General features: G+C 39.5%; 1 protein-coding gene across 1 annotated transcript; it reads left to right on the forward strand.

Annotated features, from left to right (window-relative positions):
- Positions 1-387: 387 nt before the first annotated feature.
- LOC105841094 lies at positions 388-1,116 on the forward strand. Its single transcript, XM_012688209.1, has one exon. It carries the CDS (start codon positions 388-390, stop codon positions 1,114-1,116), a length of 729 nt encoding a protein of 242 aa, XP_012543663.1.
- The last annotated feature ends 18,478 nt before the right edge of the window (positions 1,117-19,594 follow it).

The following is a 19,594-nucleotide window of genomic DNA, read 5'->3' on the forward strand; positions in this document are numbered from 1 at the left end:
GATCCTGTCATTCCGGTGTGCAACTTACTCTCGCAGCTCTACGGCAAACTTATTGGATCTTACGGGCTCGACCTCTTGTAAAGCAAGTCATTCATAAATGTGTCCCATGTACCCGCGAAAGAGCCGCGAGTCCGGAGCAATTGATGAACCAGTTGCCCAAAGCCCGCGTCTCCGCACCGGTACGGGCACTGCGGCGTCGACTACGCGGGTTCCGTCGCGACGCGACTGTCCTCCGGGCGAGGGTTTAAATCTCATAAAAGCTACATTGCTCTGTTTATCTGTCTCGCGTCGCGCGCTATTCATTTGGAATTGGTCAGTGACTATTCGTCAGTCACCTTTTCGAATGCATTCTCGCGTTTTTGCTTTCGTCGCGGATTGCCTGTCGTCATGTATTCCGACAATGGCACCACTTTCGTCGGTGCAGACAGGGAGCTAAGTCGAGCCTATCATGACGCCGTTACAGACCCTAACTTTTTAAACAAAACCGCCGCTGACCAAATTACATGGAAGTTTATCCCCCCTCACGCTCCCCATTTCGGGAGATTGTGGGAGGCCGGCGTTCACAGTGTCAAGCACCACTTGCGACGAGTGCTCAGCGCTCACACGCTCACGGCGGAAGAATTCACCACTCTTCTCTGTAGGATCGAGGTGTGTCTCAACTCCCGACCAATCGGCCCGTTGACTGATACTCTCGATAGTTGCGAGCCGCTTACCCCGGCTCATTTCTTAATTGGCGCATCTCTCACTCTCCCTCCCGAGCCTTCGTTGCTGACTGTCGCCGAAAGTCGATTGTCACAATGGCAGCTTCTGCGGCAGATTACGGAGCGGTTCTGGCAGAAATGGCAGGCAGATTACGTGAACACTCTGCAACAACGAGGCAAATGGCAAATTGCCCGCGACTCCTTGAAAATCGGCACACTGGTTTTAGTAAAAAACCCACTTCTACCTCCGTATAAGTGGGAGATGAGGCGCATCACGCAATGTCATCCCGGTTTAGACGACTTGGTACGCGTTGTCTCCGTTCGAACGGCCGAATCGGAATACCAACGACCTATTACGAAAGTGTGCGTCCTTCCGGTCGAGATCGATGCGCCTCCCGCCATTATTTCAGCCTGATGACCATGCACATTGATGCTCGGGCAAATGTAGCTGTAAGTTTAAGGTCGTGCGACATTCAGTTGGTAAGATTTCGTGAATTTAATTTGTATGTTCTAAAACTCTGTAATTAATAAAACTCGCTAGTTTGTAAGGACTTAAAGCAGACCCACCGATCCATCATGGCGGGCGGTGGCGAAGCCAAATCGATTCATGTTCTACTGACATTACTGTACCGCGTTAAGTAGTCAGCTTTGTATGGTCTGTGCGGCGTTCGGGGTTAGCGATTTGTGTCGGGGTCGGGTCGCGGGTTTGCGCATGTCGTCCCACGGTCGCCGTCCATGCCTTGAACTCAGTTTTTATCATTTCGAAACTAACGTTTCGAGGCGGGCGGTATGTTGCGAACTCGCGATTGATCGATCGTGTTCGTCGCCGTTGGTGTTCACCGGAGCTTCGAACCGCCAACATATTCGTCCGAGGCTTCGATGATTTTCCTCGAGGCGGGCGCGTGATCGCTGGGTCGAGGACCTGGCCGACTCGGTGAGCGCGGCCGGGTCCGGGATCGTTCAGCATCGCGCGGCGTGACATCGCGCGACCTGATTGGTTCGTCGTCCGTCGAGCTGTGCGGCGACGAGCAGGCCCGCTGCGATCGTTTTTCGCGGAGGTGAGTCGGCCCTCAACATACGAAAAGGTTAGTTGCGTAATCCGGTGGAACTACGGAGATCATTATCGTCAATTAATTTAGACCGTCGGACTCGCGAGGTCGACTTCGCTGTTCCGCAGCGGATTGTGCCGCGGAAGTGCACAGTAGTTAGAGCACAGTAATTAAATTTGATCACAGCGAAGTGTCCAGTAATACGCGCAAAAAAATTTTTTTTTATTTTTTTGTTTTAAATATTTAAGCTTTAAAAAATGTTTATTAAATCTATAAAAGAAAATTTTATTTTGACATAAACAAACATAAATATCAAACATAAAAAATCGTTTTATTTACAGAAATTTCGACAATCATGCTAAAGGGACATAGTAATCGAAGCTTTTACCCTAAGAAATAATGAGATAATTTTAAAATATGTTTCTTTTTCTATGTCCTCTCCTCTCGAATGTGTCGAGAGAAATGATCAGCGTATAGTCTCGAGCAACGTTGTGCTGCGCTTGCGAGAGATGTCAGTGAACTGAAGGTGGACCGAGCATCCTCTAGTCTTGTCCCGCATAGACAGTCCGATAATGAGTTAATAATATCTGGCGTACCATCTCAATTAGTCATTTCTCCTCTAGAGCTTGTTAGAAATGTGTTCTCGACTCTTGGCATTTCCAAGTTGTCGTGTCATGTTCTGGATGTCAGGACTGTTGCTCGCAAATTGCGGACCCTTGCGCCTGGTGACCGGTCTTCGTCGTCCTTTACCACTGGTTCTTTGGTCGTTACCTTGGCCTTTGCTGCTGTCCGTGACTTAGTCATATCAAAGAAGCGAACAAAGCGTGTGTTGGTGCAGAGTGAAGTTTGCGGGAATAACTCACTCTATCGGCTTGCTAAGCGTCATCTGTCGTTGTTCCCAATGATTCTTCCTTGAGATCTGCTTACTTCCGGATAGCTCAATTCAATGCGAATTTGTTGCGAGGGCATATAGAATAAGGCTTATAAGACTTCACTTTAATGCGCGTTTTTATCATGTTATTTCTGTATCCGAGACCTGGCTTCATGCGGATGTCTCCGATGATCTTGTTACCTTGAATGGTTACTTTCTGATTAGGAATGATCGTGTTGGACGCGCGGGAGGAGGTGTTGCATGTTACATCCATAACACCCTTAAAGCTACAGTTATTGCTTCGTCAGTAAGTGAACACTTTAATGATTCGGAATACCTGATCATAGACATTCGCTTGCCGCGTGCTGAGTCATTACTATTTGCGTCGGTCTACAGGAAACCTAAGGGTCATTTTCTTAATGAGCTTGTTGAGAAATTCTCTGGCTTTGCACATCTATACAAAAAATTGTCATTAGCGGTGATTTAAATTGTGACCTGTTAAAAAGCAATTTTGAGGCTGTTCACCTACGAGAAATTATGCTTGCTCAGTCATGGCATATTGTTCGCTTAAGAGCGACTCATCATACGGCCACCTCCGACTCATGGCTGGATGTATTTATTGTTGATGATCCAGATAAGATTAAATCTTTTACCAAGTCCTCGAGTCCTTTTATTGTTGGACACGACCTTCTGGAGATGTCTCTCTCCTTTGGCGTAGTAATTGATAATGAGCGACATATTATTCGTCGATGTTACAGGGGGATTGCTGACTCTGTCTTTCTGGAATTTCCTCAGGCCGGAGTCATCGGCGCTCAGGCTGAGCTTGACAGTTCACCTGGAGGAGCTGATGCTCAGATGTCTTGCGATTGTTTGTCCCGCATTCTGTGTGACGCTCTGGATGCTTTGGCTCCAGCGAAAAGAATTGTAGTTCGAAGGCCCCCTGTGCGGTGGCTTTCAGAGGAGCTGAAAGATCGTTTGCGAAAACGTAATCAACTGTATAAACAAGCTAAGCGCTCGAATAGTCTGTTGGGTTATGCCAGATACAAATTGTTTAGAAATGAGCTCAACGCCGACATCAAGCGAGCCAGGGCCGACTTTCTCGTGGCTTCACTGAACGATATAGTTGAACCTGCTAAACTTTGGAGGGAGCTTGCTTGTCTTGTTAAGTTTGTCCTAGTGTCTTCTCTTCAATTTTTTTATGCCGAATCAACTGAATTCCTACTATGCTTCAATTTCTGGTGGGCCGTCGCTTAGCTTTTCCGACTTCATCTCGTCCACATCGTGCATTGCACATCCATCCCATCGTCCTGTGTTTAGCTTTTCCGAGGTTTCACCTCGAACAATATATAATCTGATCGTCGCAACACCCCTTCACATGTATGCATTAGGTTCGGATGGTATTCCCTTGTACGTTTTGCGAATGGCTTGGCCTTGTATATCATCGTGGCTCACGTCTTTATTTAATCTCTCGTTACAGTCTTCCTCATTTCCATCCGAGTGGAAGCGTGCTCTTATTCGCCCTCTCTCCAAGATTCGCACTCCTGTATCTTCAGACACGTGACTAATTGTTAACTTGCCGGAGTTGTCCAAGGTCTTGAAAAGAATAGTCGCAGGGCAAATCAGATTAGAGGAGCATGACATTCTTGATCCGAGGCAATCGGCTTATCGCTCTGGCTACAACACACAGTCAGCCATTCTACGTGTCTGCGATGATATCAAGATAGGAATCGACAATGGACTTGTGACAATCATGATTTTATTTGACAGGACATTCAATACAGTACCGCACTTGGAATTACTTGCAAAACTTAAGGGTCTCGCGTTTTCCGATTCTGTACTGTGCTGGTTCTTCCAGTACTTAACGGGCGTTCGCAGGCTGTCCTGGAGGATGGGGAAAGTTGCTCTGAATGGGTTTCTATGTCCTCGGGCGTTCCCCAGGATTCCGTGTTGGGCTCCCTATTATTCTCCTTGTTCATTAACGATATCTGTGGTACTTTATCCTTTTCTAATTATATGCTTTTTGCAGACGACCTGCAAATTTATCTTTCTTGCCCGCTGGCTGATATCAGTCAAGGTCTTAAGTTGATCTCTCAAGATGCATGTGCTATTTTTGAATATGCTAATGTGAATGGCTTAAAACTTAATCTTGAAAAATCTAAGGCTATCATTTTTGCCAGTCGATCGTATGCACACAGAATTAATACTGCCCTTCTGCCACCTGTCATTGTAGAAACGACATTTTTACCTTTCATGAGTGAAGTACGGAACTTGGGTGTCATCCTCACGTCGGATCTCTCATGGAGGAGGCATATCTTGCACGTCTCTCAGTGTGTGCATCGCGCCCTGTACAAGCTTAAATTCAACAAAACTTCTCTTTTAACCAACCTTAGAATCAAACTTGTAAACTTCCTTATTATACCTCACATAGATTACTGCTGTCTAGTGTATCATGGACTCAGTAATGAACTAAACATTAAGTTGCAAAGGCTGATGAATTGTTGTATCAGGTTTATTTTTTATCTTAAGCGTGATGAGCACATTACGCCATTTAGGCGTCGTCTGGCATGGCTCTTGGTTGAAAATAGAAGACTGTATTTTCTCGGCTGCTTAATTTATCGCATCCTTCGCATGTCTTCTCCCTCTTATTTGCAAGAACTTTTTATTTCCGCCGACCCGTTAGTAAGACAATCCGAGCGCTTCACTCAATCATCATTGCAAATCTTCCACATTCCTTCACATAGAACTACCATTTAAAGGAATTCTTTCAAGCTGTCCTCTATCTACTTCTGGCACTCTCTTTCTGACTTCATCAACTCGGCACCCTCTTTGGCTACCTTTAAGGAACTTCTCCGCTCATTCTTGATTGCGTCTGAATCTTCTCAGTCTTGATTTCTTCCCGTCTGCTTTTATTTTGCTTCATCTACTATTGGTTGTTCTATTGGCTACTTTCAGTCTTTTCACTCTAGTTGTCTTAATGTATGAACCTATTCTATTAGTTAAGTTACATCATATTGTCATTGGTTGTCATTTTAGTATTTTGCTATTAGGTTATTTCCCGCTTTAGTTGCTTTGAGTTGGTACTAACCCATTCTATTGGGTTTATTATAAGTTATATTATAAGTTTATTTGTTCTTCTTGATGTAAAACTTATGATTATACTCTGTCTCAGCTGTTGTACTAATTTGCCCTATAACCACTGTTTGGGCATAATAAAAATCAATCAATCTCTCTCTCTCTCTCTCTCTCTCTTTCTCTCTCTAAAAGTATATTTTTATATTTTTATATATGTTTAAATATATTATATTAATTTTGTTCATATTTATGCTTAAATATGTTTATTAAAACATTGAAAATGGTTTTTTAGTTGAATTTATGTACATTTAAAGAATTTGGTGAAAATATATATATATATATATAATGAAATCTGGTGATTTTTAAAGCAGAAATCTGGTGCAAAAATTTTTAGGGCTGCGGCAACACTGGTTCTCGTCGGGTTCTCGTCAAGTTCCTGTCAAACTCTCATCTTCACAGATTTCTCCGAAGGAGCATCCTAAATCTCTTAATTCGAACTTAGTTTTATTTCCAAATTTCCCAATTTGAACTTATTGTTAGTTTTATTTTTAGATCTCCCAATTCAAATTTAATTTTATTTCCAAATCTCTTATTTTGAACTTAGTTTATTTTCAAATCTTTTATTTTGAACTTCGTTTTATTTTACATTTGTGAACTTAGTTTTATTTTCAAACTTCTTGTTACAAACTTAGTTTTATTTTACATTTGTGAACTCAGATTTATTCTACATCTTCGAACTCAGTTATTTTTATAACTTTTACTCAAAGCATCCATGCGATTTTACAGCGTTACTTTGAAATACATTTGCGTGCATAATATTTGTAAAACAAAATTTGTAAAACACTATGCTACTTCAATTTAGAATATATTTAGCTTTGTATGATTTTAATAATTCGATAGGAGGGAGAAAAATGGCGGAAGGAGAAGGTTGGTTGAGTGAGTCTTTGCGGTTATAAAGAGGTGAATTAGTGGAAAGGAAGTGAGGAATGATGTGAGAAGATATGGAGGAGGAAGAGAAGGAGGAGGAATAACCGGGGCATTGAAGGGAAGCATGAGACGGTAAGCGGAGAAGCAGGAGAGATGGTGAAAGAAATTGGAGCAGGTGATAGTGAAGAAATGGAGAGTCGGTGGAAGATCGCGAAGCGCAGGATCGGAAGGAAGTGGAGAGGCGGTCTGGACAGATGGCGCAACGGACGGAAGGATTGAGCAAATAGACGGATGCGAGATATCGATAGACGAGGAGAGAGACGGATCGGTGGAAGGAACGAGAGAGGGAGAGGATTGGCAGAATAGGAGATATCGAGAAATCGATAGGTCGATGAGATGGTGATTGGTGGAACGAGAGAAGGAGAGGATTGGCAGAATAGGAGATATCGAGAAATCGATAGGTCGATGAGATGGTGATTGGTGGAGAGTGCGAGAGTGGACAGAGGGAGCAGAATCGAACATCGAAAAGGAGTGGGGAGAAGGGAAGCACGAGGTGACGTGAATTGAAATGGTGGTGAAAAAGGAGATGAAAAGCGAGAAGCGGAACAAAGAAAGCAGAGAGGATAGAGATAGAGGAAAAAAGGTGGAAGACAGGAAGATGGAAAGCGGAGAGCTGAGGAAAATTAGAGAGGAATTGAGAGGAATAAGAGAAGGTATTGTGGACTTGGTGAGGTTATGGAGGAGTTGGATAGAGAAAGAGGAAAGACAGGGGAAAGCTGGAGAGAAGAGAGAACGGAAAGAGAGCAGAGGGAAAGAGGAGACGGAGGGACAAGAAGAGCAGGGATCAACAGAAGAGAAGGTTGGAAGTAGAGAATTCAAGAGGAGAGAAAGCGGGAACAAGCAGAGGGACAGCAAGGAGAGGAGGGAAGAGGAGAGAAGGAGGAAGGTCACGGAGGGGGAAGGAGAGGTAAAGGAGAAGGAGATAAAAGGTGAGAGGAAGAAAGAAGAAGCGAAGAGCAAGGAAAGGAGGTCGGATGGAGAAGAGGGGCTGAGGATCAGAGGAGAGAAAGACGAGGAGAGGAGGGAAGATAGAAACGAAGTGACGGAAGAGAGGATGGAGGAGTGGTAGAGAGAGGTGGATGCGGAGGAGGAGAGGCTGTGGAGGAGAGAGGCAGGGAGAGAGGGGGGGAAGGAGAGAGGAGGAAGAAGAAAGAGAGATGACGCTGAATAAGTGGCTGAAGGGCATAGTGAAGGAAAAAGGGGAAAGTGAATGGAGAGAGGTACAGAGGAAGAAGAATAGGCAGAAGGTGACAGAAGAAGGGAGGAGCAGGAATGAGGGGAGAGAGGTGCCAGAGCAAATCAAGAGGGGAGAGGATTGGGAGAAGAATGCAGATAGAAGGAAGGAGATGGAGGAGAGGACGAGGAGCAGACTGGAGGAGAGAGAGAGAGCCACGCAGAAGGAAAGAAGGAGGACAGCAGGAGAAGAAGAGGACAAAAGGAGAAGGGAGAGAAATGTAGTATGGAGAGGGGTAGAGGGGGAGGATGAAGAGGAGAGAAGGTGCTTTGTAGAGGGCATCATGGAGCGGATATTGGGAAGGAGGGTAACAATGGACAGGGTGGAAGAAAGGAAGGGGGAGGGGGGAAGATGGGTACTGATAACAGGAATTGTGAGAGAGGAGGACAAGGAGGAGATTCTAGCAAGGGGTGGGGAGGTAAAGGGGATATGGAGAGTGGGGGTGGATGAAGACTTATCGATGGGGGAGAGAAGGATGAGGTGGAGGATGGTGGAAGCGGCGAGAAGGGAGAGGGCAAAGGGAAGGAATGTAGTAGTGGCAAACAGAGGGCTGTGGGTGGATGAGAGGAGGTGGAGTTGGGATGAAGAGGGGGGTAGATGGAGGGAGGACGGTAGGGAGGAAGAGAAGAGGAAGTAAGGAGAGGATGGTAGTATAAGCTTATTAATAGAAAAATGTTTTTTGATTTGTTTTTTGATTTGTGACAGGTGGCAGATGGACAGAGGAGAGGGAAGGAGACGAAAGGTATATAAAATAAGAAGCGAGAGTGGAAAGAAGCTATCCCTAGTCATGGAAATGAGAGAAGTCGTGGATAGAAGGAGACAGAGGAGAAGCAGGAGGGAAGGAGAGAAAGAATGAGGTGAAGAGAGAAGGGGAGGCAGAGAGAGCAGGGAAAGACAGGAGAGAAAGTGGAAGAGAAACTCCAGGATGAAAAGATCAGGGTAGAAGAGGAGTGTGGAACAGGCAAATAAGGAATAGGAATAAGGTTGCAAGAGGTAGAGGCGCGGGGAAGGGAGGGAGAAGTAGATTGTAATGGTCGCTAATGGCCAGGCCGGTTTATTAGGGAAAGAAGGGATAACTGTGTAAGAAACTATGAGATAATTAATGAGATTAAATGTATAGTTATTGTTGCATAGAGGTGTATGTGTGTTCCTTGGAGTGTGACAGAAAGGCGGATTTGTAAAGGGTTTGGTGGTCCCTATAAAACACCCCGGCAACCCTGAGGGGAGTCCGGAATAAAGTTGAATATTTTAATAATTTTTGTGTAGAGATAATTGATTAAAATATAATTTAGCAGTCGAAATTTACAAACTCTCTACATTCAATCTCCTTGCCTATCTCGGCATACGACTTCACTGTACGCAAATATTTTATTTTTCATTTTCTATAATATACCCGATCACTCTTTGCAACGTGCACGGGGATAGCCTTCGGTGAGGATACTCCGCACGAGCTATGAACGCACGTCGTACAGTATTCAGAAATCGAATATTTCGGTACAAATTACTCTAGAGCCATCAATTTTAAACCAATCCTAATAATTTTTTTTTTTAATAAAGCTATTTGAATTCCTAAGAGATTCCTCGAGGCCGATTTTTTAATTTTTTTACCAATTAAAACGTGCAAGCCTAAAACTCGAAAACCTAATACTCTAATAATCTGTTAATAATCCTACATCCAATATCAAAACTTTTATGCTGATATCTTGTATATAACAGTAAATGTACATCTGTGAACTTTAATAATAAACCACTATTAATATAATTAAAAATATTTAGTTGCTGGTTCTCAGTTAATATTAATAAAAGCAAGAGTGTAATAAAACGCCTATGATTAGCTGTTTATAAAACACCCAGGATGCGCCACGGGGAGGCTTTTAGTACGATTTTACATCCCGTTTCTTTTTTTGTTTTCTATAAAAAAATTTTAGAAATTACAAGCATAAGTAAGGATTTGTTGTTTAAACTATATGTTATCCTGAAGTGATGGCTTCAGGAAAAGCAATTGATTTTGAAAAATTTCATAATTATACTATTCATACCGCAGAGTTATATATACAAAAATATGAATGGTATTACATACCAGTAGCGTTCCACAAAATTTTTATCCATGCTGCTCATGCGCTATTTAGAGATTCGTATTGGAAAATTGTCTGAGGAGCCAAAAAAAATCACGAAACAAAGATTTAAAAAAAGCTCGGAAATGTAATACACGCAAAGATTCCAGGGAACATACTAACAAAGATTTGATACACTATTTATTAATGTCATCTGACCCTTTAATAACCAGTCTAAGAAATGTACAAAACAAAAAATACAAACCTCTTATTCCTGAAGCCTTAAACCTTATTCCGTACAATTGCTCTTGACAAATAAATAAGATTATTTTAAATCGATATACTATAAAACGATAACGGATAATTTCTATTTATAACTTATAACGTAAATTTATTTTCATTATGAATATAAAATCACTCAAGTTTATTTTAGAGGAAAATAATTAATCGGATGATATTTTACTATAACTTTTAGTTCACAGTTACCCGAGTAGAAATTTCGTCGGGTTTACCCGACATGCATCGGGATCCGATACGGCTAATGTAGGGTATCAATTATCGGGTTTTACCTGATGTGAACCTCATCAGTTTTTCTTCAGGTTGACCCTAGTTAGAAAAAATATTTTGATTTAAAGACACGCCGATAGTATCTCGCGCCAAGTTACGCGCAGCGCGAGACTGCCCATGCTCTTTTAGAATTAACGCTGATTCAAGTATTACCGAACAGAGTAACCTCATTAGTATTTCATCGGTACCCTATGAGGTATACCTTACGTTAAAAAAAAATATTTCCGATAATGTATTCCTGACCGGGGAACCATCAGGATCCCATGATTTTATCTGCAAGATGGATTCTTAAATAAAGTGAATTAATTAAAGGGTGAAGTCAGGAGTTTATCTTTTAATTTTTTAGTTAAAATATTTTTGAATATTTTGTGGCGATCGCGTTGCCACATGCCCGCAAACCGGCAAGTCGTTGCCCGAAAAATAAGCGCGCGAAGAGCGACGAGCAAAGTTGACAAGGCCGTTAAAAACGAAAAACAGCAATAGTTAAAATCGGGCAATGAACCATAATAACGGATTAAGGACGGGATTCCAGGAAGGGATAAGCGCGGAGAGAACGGAGGAAAACTGGAGTTCAAAAGAGAGTTGTCTACGAGATATTTAATGATTCACGTCGTATCTTGTGTACGAATTCTAATAAAGCTTTCTTATACTGGTATAAATTATCAACCTCGTTAATTTCGTTCAATCACTCTCCCGCACGTACAATTCGCGCCTTTCACGCTAAAATATAATTATAGAAATGAGTGATGCAGAAGACCGATATGCACGAAAAAGAGAACTTGCACGCCTACGTGCAAAAAAATAACGTGAAAATAAAAGGCTACAAGTGACAAATGAGCGTCGGTTTTTGAAGCATATTTCGAGTACACCAGATAGACCAGAATGCAGTAGAGCTATAATACAAAATTTAAATAATTCTCAGTTCAGTAAATTGAATGCAGAAAGTGAACACCATGATATGGAAGTGGAGTCAGAAATTAGTCATTTAAATATCGATTATTTTGATACGGTTGAACATGGCTTCGAATCATCAAATGCAGCTCGTTCTGACACACTCTCATGTTCTGAAGATGAAATTGATCCTGAGATTCAAGAGGCAAGCATGGATGAAAATGAGGACTGTCTTGAAGTGGAAGAGATGAACGAAATTGAAGAGTTGCGACAGTGGGCTTTAAGTGGAAACCCAACGATTCCTCATACTCGAATAGATAGTTTACTCGCTATTCTGAGAAAGCGGTTGTTACCTGAATTGCCCAAGAGTGCAAAAACTTTTTTAGGTACTTCCAAAGCTCGTTATAATCTCCAACAGTTTGACAATGATGGCAGTGAATTTGTGTATTTTGGTATGAGTGAATATCTTCAAAACGTCATCAATCCAAACTTGCACAGAGACGGAGTCATTCATCTGATTCTAAATGTAGATGGACTGCAAATATTTAAATCGAGTACGAGACAATTCTGGCCTATTCTGTGCAAAATTCACTCAAATTGTGATGTTTATGAACTGTTTCCTGTGGCTATTTATTTGGGGAAAAAAAACCTAATGATTTAAACCGATATTTACAAAATTTTATCAATGAAATAAATCGGTTACAGAGTAAAGGAATTTCGATGGAGAATTATTCATTACAAGTGCGCATAAAAGCTTTTATTTGTGATACACCTGCTCGTGCTTTAATCAAGTGTATCAGAGGACATGGTGGATACTAGGCGTGTGAACGATGTACTGTTCATGGGGAACGTGTGGAGAGACGGACTATTTATCCAAATCAAGATTATCAAGCCAGAACTGATGCTTCATTCCGTCAGCAGAACAATCCAGAACATCACACTGGGAATTCTCCTCTTCTTTTCATTGAGCCACCAATAAATATGATAACACAATTTTTATTAGACTTTATGCATCTTATATGCTTAGGCGTTATGAAAAAATTATTAGAATATTGGCTATATGGAACTGGAATTATGAAAATCAGCCAGAATGCAAAAAATCAATTATCTAATTTATTAGTACGCCTTCAATCTCAAGTACCAACCGAATTCCAACGTACGACCAGAACTTTATCGGAATTTGAAAAATTCAAAGCAGTAGAATTTAAATTTTTGTTGTTGTATGCAGGGCCTATTGTTTTTAAAAGTGTTTTGAGCGATGCAGGATATAAACATTTTCTTATTCTACATGTTGCTTGTTGGATTTTATGTTCCAAAAAATTGGTGTTAATAAATTATGAAAATGCAAAAGAACTTCTGGAACAATTTGTGAGAATGTCAGAAAATTTATATGGTAAAACGAGTCTCATAGGAAACATGCACAATCTTATTCATCTGGCAGATGACGTAAAGAACATGGGATGTCCTCTTTCCGATATCACCGCCTTCCCATTCGAGAACTGTTTGGGGAAAATTAAGAAACTCTTACGAAGTGGAAATTGACCATTGGCACAAATTTGTCGTCGTTTGCAAGAAGTATATTTTGTTGATGTCAAAAAACCCCTTCCCATTTCTTCTGTACAAATTATATCAAAACATCAGAAGGATATTTCCGAAGATATAATAATAAAACGTTTGAAATATAACAATTTTATTCTGACACAAAAAATCCCAAATAATACGGTAATATTAGAGAATGGAACACTCGTGGAAATAAATAAAATAAATATTCCTTCTAATATGGATGAGAGGGCGATACAAATAAGTGGAACCACACTTAAAATTACAAAATCAATTTTTGAAAGGCCTTGTGATTCAAACATTTTGGAAATGTGGGAAGTAACTAGACGCCATGCTAGATTTATTACCTGTCCATTGACTTCAGTACGTGGAAAATTTGTCACTTTTGATATCAGTGAGAATCAAAAAGAAAAAATATTTATAATGCCACTTCTTCATATTTAGAATAAAACTTTTTTGACATTTAATATAACTTAATAATTAAATATAATATAATCTAATTTAATATAATACACGAGTTTAGTTTATATAAAAAAATAAACAGTAGATATTTATTTGTAAAAATTTATAAAATTGTTAAAAACTAAAAAAAAATTCACTTTAGATATATAAAATTTGGGATTTAAATTTTATTGTATAATTATATATATTTTGCATAATTACATATAATTTTAATTTGAAATACGCGGGAGAAAATGTGCACGTGGACCACGCGGCTATGCAAACTTAATATCTGAAACATCACGTGTGTTACACAATAACAGTCAGTGTGAGTCAGTGTAGTAAAACCAGTGAAAAAGTCTAAGAGAAGGCCCAGTGTTATATGTGCCGCGTATTTAGATCTGGCACATTAAGTTCTCCAAAAAAAAAAAAAAAAAAAAAAAAAAAAAAAAAATGTGTTAAGCATCACTTTGTATTCTTCGTGTACAAATAGTTCCAACAACAAAAACAAATTAATTACTCGAAAAGGTATAGATATTTATGTTTATGTTATCATTAAATACTAAAAGTGCATAGCTTTAGAAGGAATTAGCTGCATTTCTTTATTTGTCAATATTTAATTGTGTCTGCGATGTGTAATGAATTGATTCTAACCTTACCAAGTAGGAAAAAAATATATAAAATTGTTTAGAACTCATTTTCAAATACATTTTAAAAACGTTAAAAAACGTTTACTTTAACGTTAATGTAATATAAATATTTAATACACGTTAAATAAATATTTATATTACGTTAATGCTAAAATTAACGTTTTTTAATAGAATAAAAAGAGGACTAATTATTTTAACGTTTTAAAAATATCTTTAAAAATGAGTTTTGAATATTTTATATATATATTTTTTTGCAGCTTAGATTGTTTTCAATTGTACAAGTATGTAACTTTGTTTCCTAAAAATAACTTGACAATTATTAGATATCCATAAGATATTTTTTTGTCACATGATTTTTTCTTGCTCTTTAGATGAATGAATATCCATACAAATTAGTGGTTTTCCCAGAGGACAAGACTCAATTAATTAGCATCGAGATCGTTCCTTCGCACTGGATCGTATGGAATGAGAATAAAAAGATTCTGGAATGTTATTACATGTTAAGTTCATTGAATAAGAAAAGAAAAGACCTGCGATCTATGGTGAAACAAGGAGTGCCACCAGACACTCAATGGACACCCAAAATACAAAGTAGAAATTAGAGGTAGAGCAAAGTCCTATGAAGATGCTGAAGTTGGAATAAAGAAGCTGAAGACCAAACAATATGCATATTCTACAGACGATGAAATTATGTGTCAGAAGAAAATGCTACAGGAAAAAAAGTGTTATCAAATAAAAAAGTCATTGATTGATGCATCGATTGAAGAATCATTAAATGATTTTCACGTTGATCTTATAGCTGAAGAAGAAAATGCTACTGAGAATGTCTGTATTCACGATCAAGGTAATTTTTTTCTCGTTTTCTCCTTTTTTTGTATTGTATTTGCTTTTCTCAAAAATGATCCCAAATACAGAATTGGCTTTCTATCTTTAGGACTTAATAAAAACTCAACTAAAAATCTCCTTTATGACGAAAAATATGAAAAGAAAAGAAAGTGTTCATCTCAACGAAGTGAAAGAAATAAAATGTCTCAACATTCTTTGGATGGTTCATGTGATTCTGATGATAATAGTGATAAATCCATTGAATCCATAACTCAACACAAGATTAAAACAACAGGATCAAAACATCTCTCTTCTCAAAAATTGCTTAAACATTCATCAAAACCAAGAAGAGTTTCACGACGATCATCTTCTATCGAGCACTCATCGAGTCCAGATGAAAATGAGATTGAAAAAGGCAATAAAAGCTTATTAAAATTAAGAGGAAATGATCAACAGTCGTTTATCTCAAAAGCTTCCAAATTTTCTTCTGAAAAAAAAATTGTTTCTGACAAACACAGAGATACACATTTAGAACGATATCTCTCTTCATCATCTTTTTGTAGTGTAGCAGAATCCAAGAGGAAGAGTGAAAAAAATGAAACAAACCTTACGACGGGAAAAATTCGTATTCGGTACTACATGATATAAATAAAAATAATATAAGTCATTCTTTCATGAACTCCTCACGTCATACATACAACAGTTCTAAATTTTCTGACAGCTGTCAGCCATTGAACTCTGACCAAACAAGTGACAAAGAAAGTGTGGATGGAAATCATTTTTCGTTCTCTAACAAACAGTATATAAAAACATAGAACTTAAAAAATGTGCAACCCAGTATAAATTCAAATAAATCTTCGTCACCAACTTTGAATTGTAAAGGAACATCATCGAAAGATTCGATGTCTTTATCAAGCTCATCACATTCGTACAGTTTTCGAGGACGTTCACCGAGAGGAAATAAAAGAAATAATATTTCTAAAAAATCACATGAAATTGGCTCTGACTCGTGCAAGGGAAAACCTCGAAGCACCGTCACATCACAATCAACAGAGAAGACAGATTCTTGCTTATTTTAGTCCTCGCAAAGGAATTCTTACTTGGGGACAATTTATGAACATGAGACAGAGCACGACCTGAGTAATTTTATTTATTTTTTTCTTTATATAGAAATTGTTCAGAATCTACAGAATATGGAAATTGAATTCTTTATTAATTATTTTTTAGGCTCACTAAAGGAATATATAAATGAACTAAAGGAAACTGTGTTAAAATGTCATAGCTCTGTGTCTAAGCAAATACCTGATCTTAAAGGACTTGTCATTGATTGTGTCAATAAAATAAAAAAACTTCAAACTAAGATGGAGAATACTCCTTTCCAGGCAATGGAAGCGTTAGACTTAGTTGACGATGAAGATTCAAGGCCTATTCAGCTACCTTGTGCAACAATGAACAATTTCGAGGAGTTCAATGACTTGATTCGATTGAACACAGAATATCGCAATAAAATAGTGAGTAATTGTTTATTCAGTTTGATCTCGAGATTATTTTATCAAATTAAAGCAGCGAATTATGATTTTATTTTCTTTTATTTCAAGAAAATCAAGATTATCAAATCAGTAAATAAAAGACAATCTATGACACGATGTCTGGGTAACATTATTCGACAATTTGTATCAGCAAATGTTGAAAATTTATTAGTACCGGTGAAAGCAACACCTGGTAAAAAAGTTTTTAAAAATATGACAATTTATAGTTTACTAGAAGGTATTTATTTTTTCAATTTATAGAATTGCACATTATTTGTTTAACATATTTAATACGTCATTTTGTTGTATACTAGGAATTTATACCCATTCTTTTGGATCTAAGAATAAACCAGTATCAACTCAAAAGTTCATAAAAGCTGTGCAAGGTGTTTTACACAATGCCAAAGATTGGAATGGTGGTCATAAGATCAAAGAAACGAATAAGAAGAGCGAAGAAGAAAATACAGATGAGAGCACCCTTAACTTAGAAGAAAGCGAAGGAGAATAATAAATTGCGTTGCTAAGATTTTAGTGAAAAAAATTATTCTCTAATTTTTAATGTTTAAACTGCTTTCCTTATGTTGAGATTATTATGAATGAGAAAGAAGAGTTTTTATATATGTAAAAGATATAAAAGAAATTATTTTATTTTTATTTACAAAAGATACGATGGTATTCTATTATTATATTTTTTTTGCTAAGATTTTAGTGAAAAAAAATTATTCTCTAATTTTTAATGTTTAAGCTACCTTTCTGATGTTGAGATTATTATATGAATGAGAAAGAAGAGTTTTTATATATGTAAAAGATATAAAAGAAATTATTTTATTTTTATTTACAAGATACGATAGTATTTTATTATTATATTTTTTTATTCTCATAAAAGATATATTATTGAAAAAAATAATATGAAAAATAAAAATAATAGTAACACAAATATTGTTTTTGCGTCCCTGACCTTATCCCGATGAAGTCCCAATCAGGTAAACCTGATGAGTTTTTGATCGGGAAGCTGCGTGACACTGAGATAGATGTTTAGGTCGGGTTTGCCCGGTGCTTTCCCGTTGTAAACCGAACAAAATTTCTACTCGGGTAATACAGATACAAAAATACAATAGTTTTCTACAAAATGATACAAAATATTTCTTTTTAAATTAAAAAAAATAAATTAAAAATACAAAAATATTAAATAAAAATAAATTAAAATAAAAAAAAATATAAAAATCATACTAAGAGCCTCCCCGTAGCGCATCCTGGGTGTTTTTTAAACAGCTAATTTTAGGCGTTTTACACCCTTGCTTTTATTAATATTAATTGAGAATCAGCAACTGAATATCTTTAATTACATAAGTGGTGGTTTATTATTAAATTTCGCAAATGTACATTTACTGATAAATACAAAATATCAGCATAAAAGTTTTGATATTATGGATGTAGGATTTGTGACGTGACGTTTTTCGTCCGTCACAAGGGCCGGAGGGCCCGGCCGGGAAAGGTCATTTGGGGCCGCTTATTGCCCTGAGGGGGGAAGCGGCCTCTCCTTTTCCGACTAATATTTTTAGTATTAAGACACTTAGGGACCCGATAGACGGAAGGCGCGATTCGCGGGAGAAGTGGTGTGCTGACTATACCTAATGTAAAAGAGGAGCAGCCGTCGAGGGACCGAAGGAAGAATTGCAGGAGCGGCTAAGCAGCGGGACCCCGGACTATCGGACAGCCACAGGGCAAGTATTCGTCAAAATATTATATAAGGCGAGAGGAAAGTTGAGGCAGTTGCTACCGCATGGTACCGTATTTCAGGAGATCGGAAAGGCGGAAGCGGACCAAAAAGAATGGGGCGTCCCGGAGGTCGGCGTCAGGGGAAATAGAGCTCACCCTCCTACTCCGTAGAGCCGGGTGGAGGACCCCTGCCGGTCAACGGCGGTCGAGGCCGACATCGGAATCCCGATCAATCCCGAGCCAATCGCACTAGGAGACGGAGATCTCGTAGTAGGCCATCGGCCCTTTACGATCAGCGGCCCTCGTGTCGCGCGGCGTCGCGAACGGAGGCGCCCTCGGGCCGCAGGAGCGGAAAGGAAGAAGCGGCGCCCTATCAACGTGAAGATTCCTGTGCGCGAGTCAATGCGCGGATCGATGCGCAAGGACAATGCGCAAATCCGGATCGATGCCCGTGGTGTCCCCGCTCGCTCACACCGACTCACTGTTCGGCGAGACAACCTACAGAGCGGTTCCACGGTCCTCGACGACGTCTACACCTGTAAGGCCACCATTTCGACTACACGGTAAGGACGGAGACGGCCGGCCCGGCATTTCGTTAGACTAATTACCCTACCGAACGTTCGGTGGGCGAGATAAGTATATTCGGGATACCGAGAGTCGAGTCAACGCGTAGCAGGGCCGTGTCGACCTCCGTCTCGTAGCGAGTAATAACTATTTCGCCTAGTGTCTCCTCCCTCGGGGAGTATGTCGAGCCGACAGTCGATCGATGTATAAGAAGTAAAGTCTCGCGACGGGATAGTGTGTAAATTGATATCGCCGGGACTCACTCGCCGCATACCGAGAGCACGAGCCGCGTGCCTGCTACCGAGACGCGTCCCCGTAGGCGAAGGGTATACAAGAAAAATGCGCATTTAGTTGAAGCCTATCCCGTCCGCTGTAGCGCCCGCGTGTCGTAATCAGCGTGTTGCATTGTTAAATTTCGTGAGTAAAGTATTGTGAATGTCAAGTCGAGTATGCGACAGTCGTGTAATAGAGTAATGTCGAGCGACCATTACGCACATGCCATATAGAATTGTATATGTTTCATCTCTAATATACGCCTTTTATATCTAGCAATTATACTGAGTTTTTAATGCGCGACATCTCCTCTCCTATTCCGCGTACCGAGAAGAACCTCGCCCCTCTACCAATTTGTGTGGAGGCGAGCTAGCAGGCGTTTGACCGTCGTGTGGAATACCGAGTTTTGTGAGCTTTGTGCGGCGCAGATTCCGCGTCTGGCGCCCAACTTTTGTTGAGAAGCACGGCGAAGTTGTAGACGCGGAAAAGTAACGTCGAAGATTATTAAGAGATTATTCAGGTATTAGGTTTTCGAGTTTTAGGCTTGCACGTTTCAATTGACAAAAAAATTAAAAAATCGGTCTCGATGGATCTCTTAGGAATTCAA

Source organism: Monomorium pharaonis, chromosome 1, assembly GCF_013373865.1.
Source record: "Monomorium pharaonis isolate MP-MQ-018 chromosome 1, ASM1337386v2, whole genome shotgun sequence".
Classification (NCBI taxonomy): Eukaryota; Metazoa; Arthropoda; class Insecta; order Hymenoptera; family Formicidae; genus Monomorium; species Monomorium pharaonis.

Bases quoted from the DNA above. Each gene is read 5' to 3' on its own strand.
- LOC105841094 (XM_012688209.1), top strand. From the start codon at position 388: ATGTATTCCGACAATGGCACCACTTTCGTCGGTGCAGACAGGGAGCTA.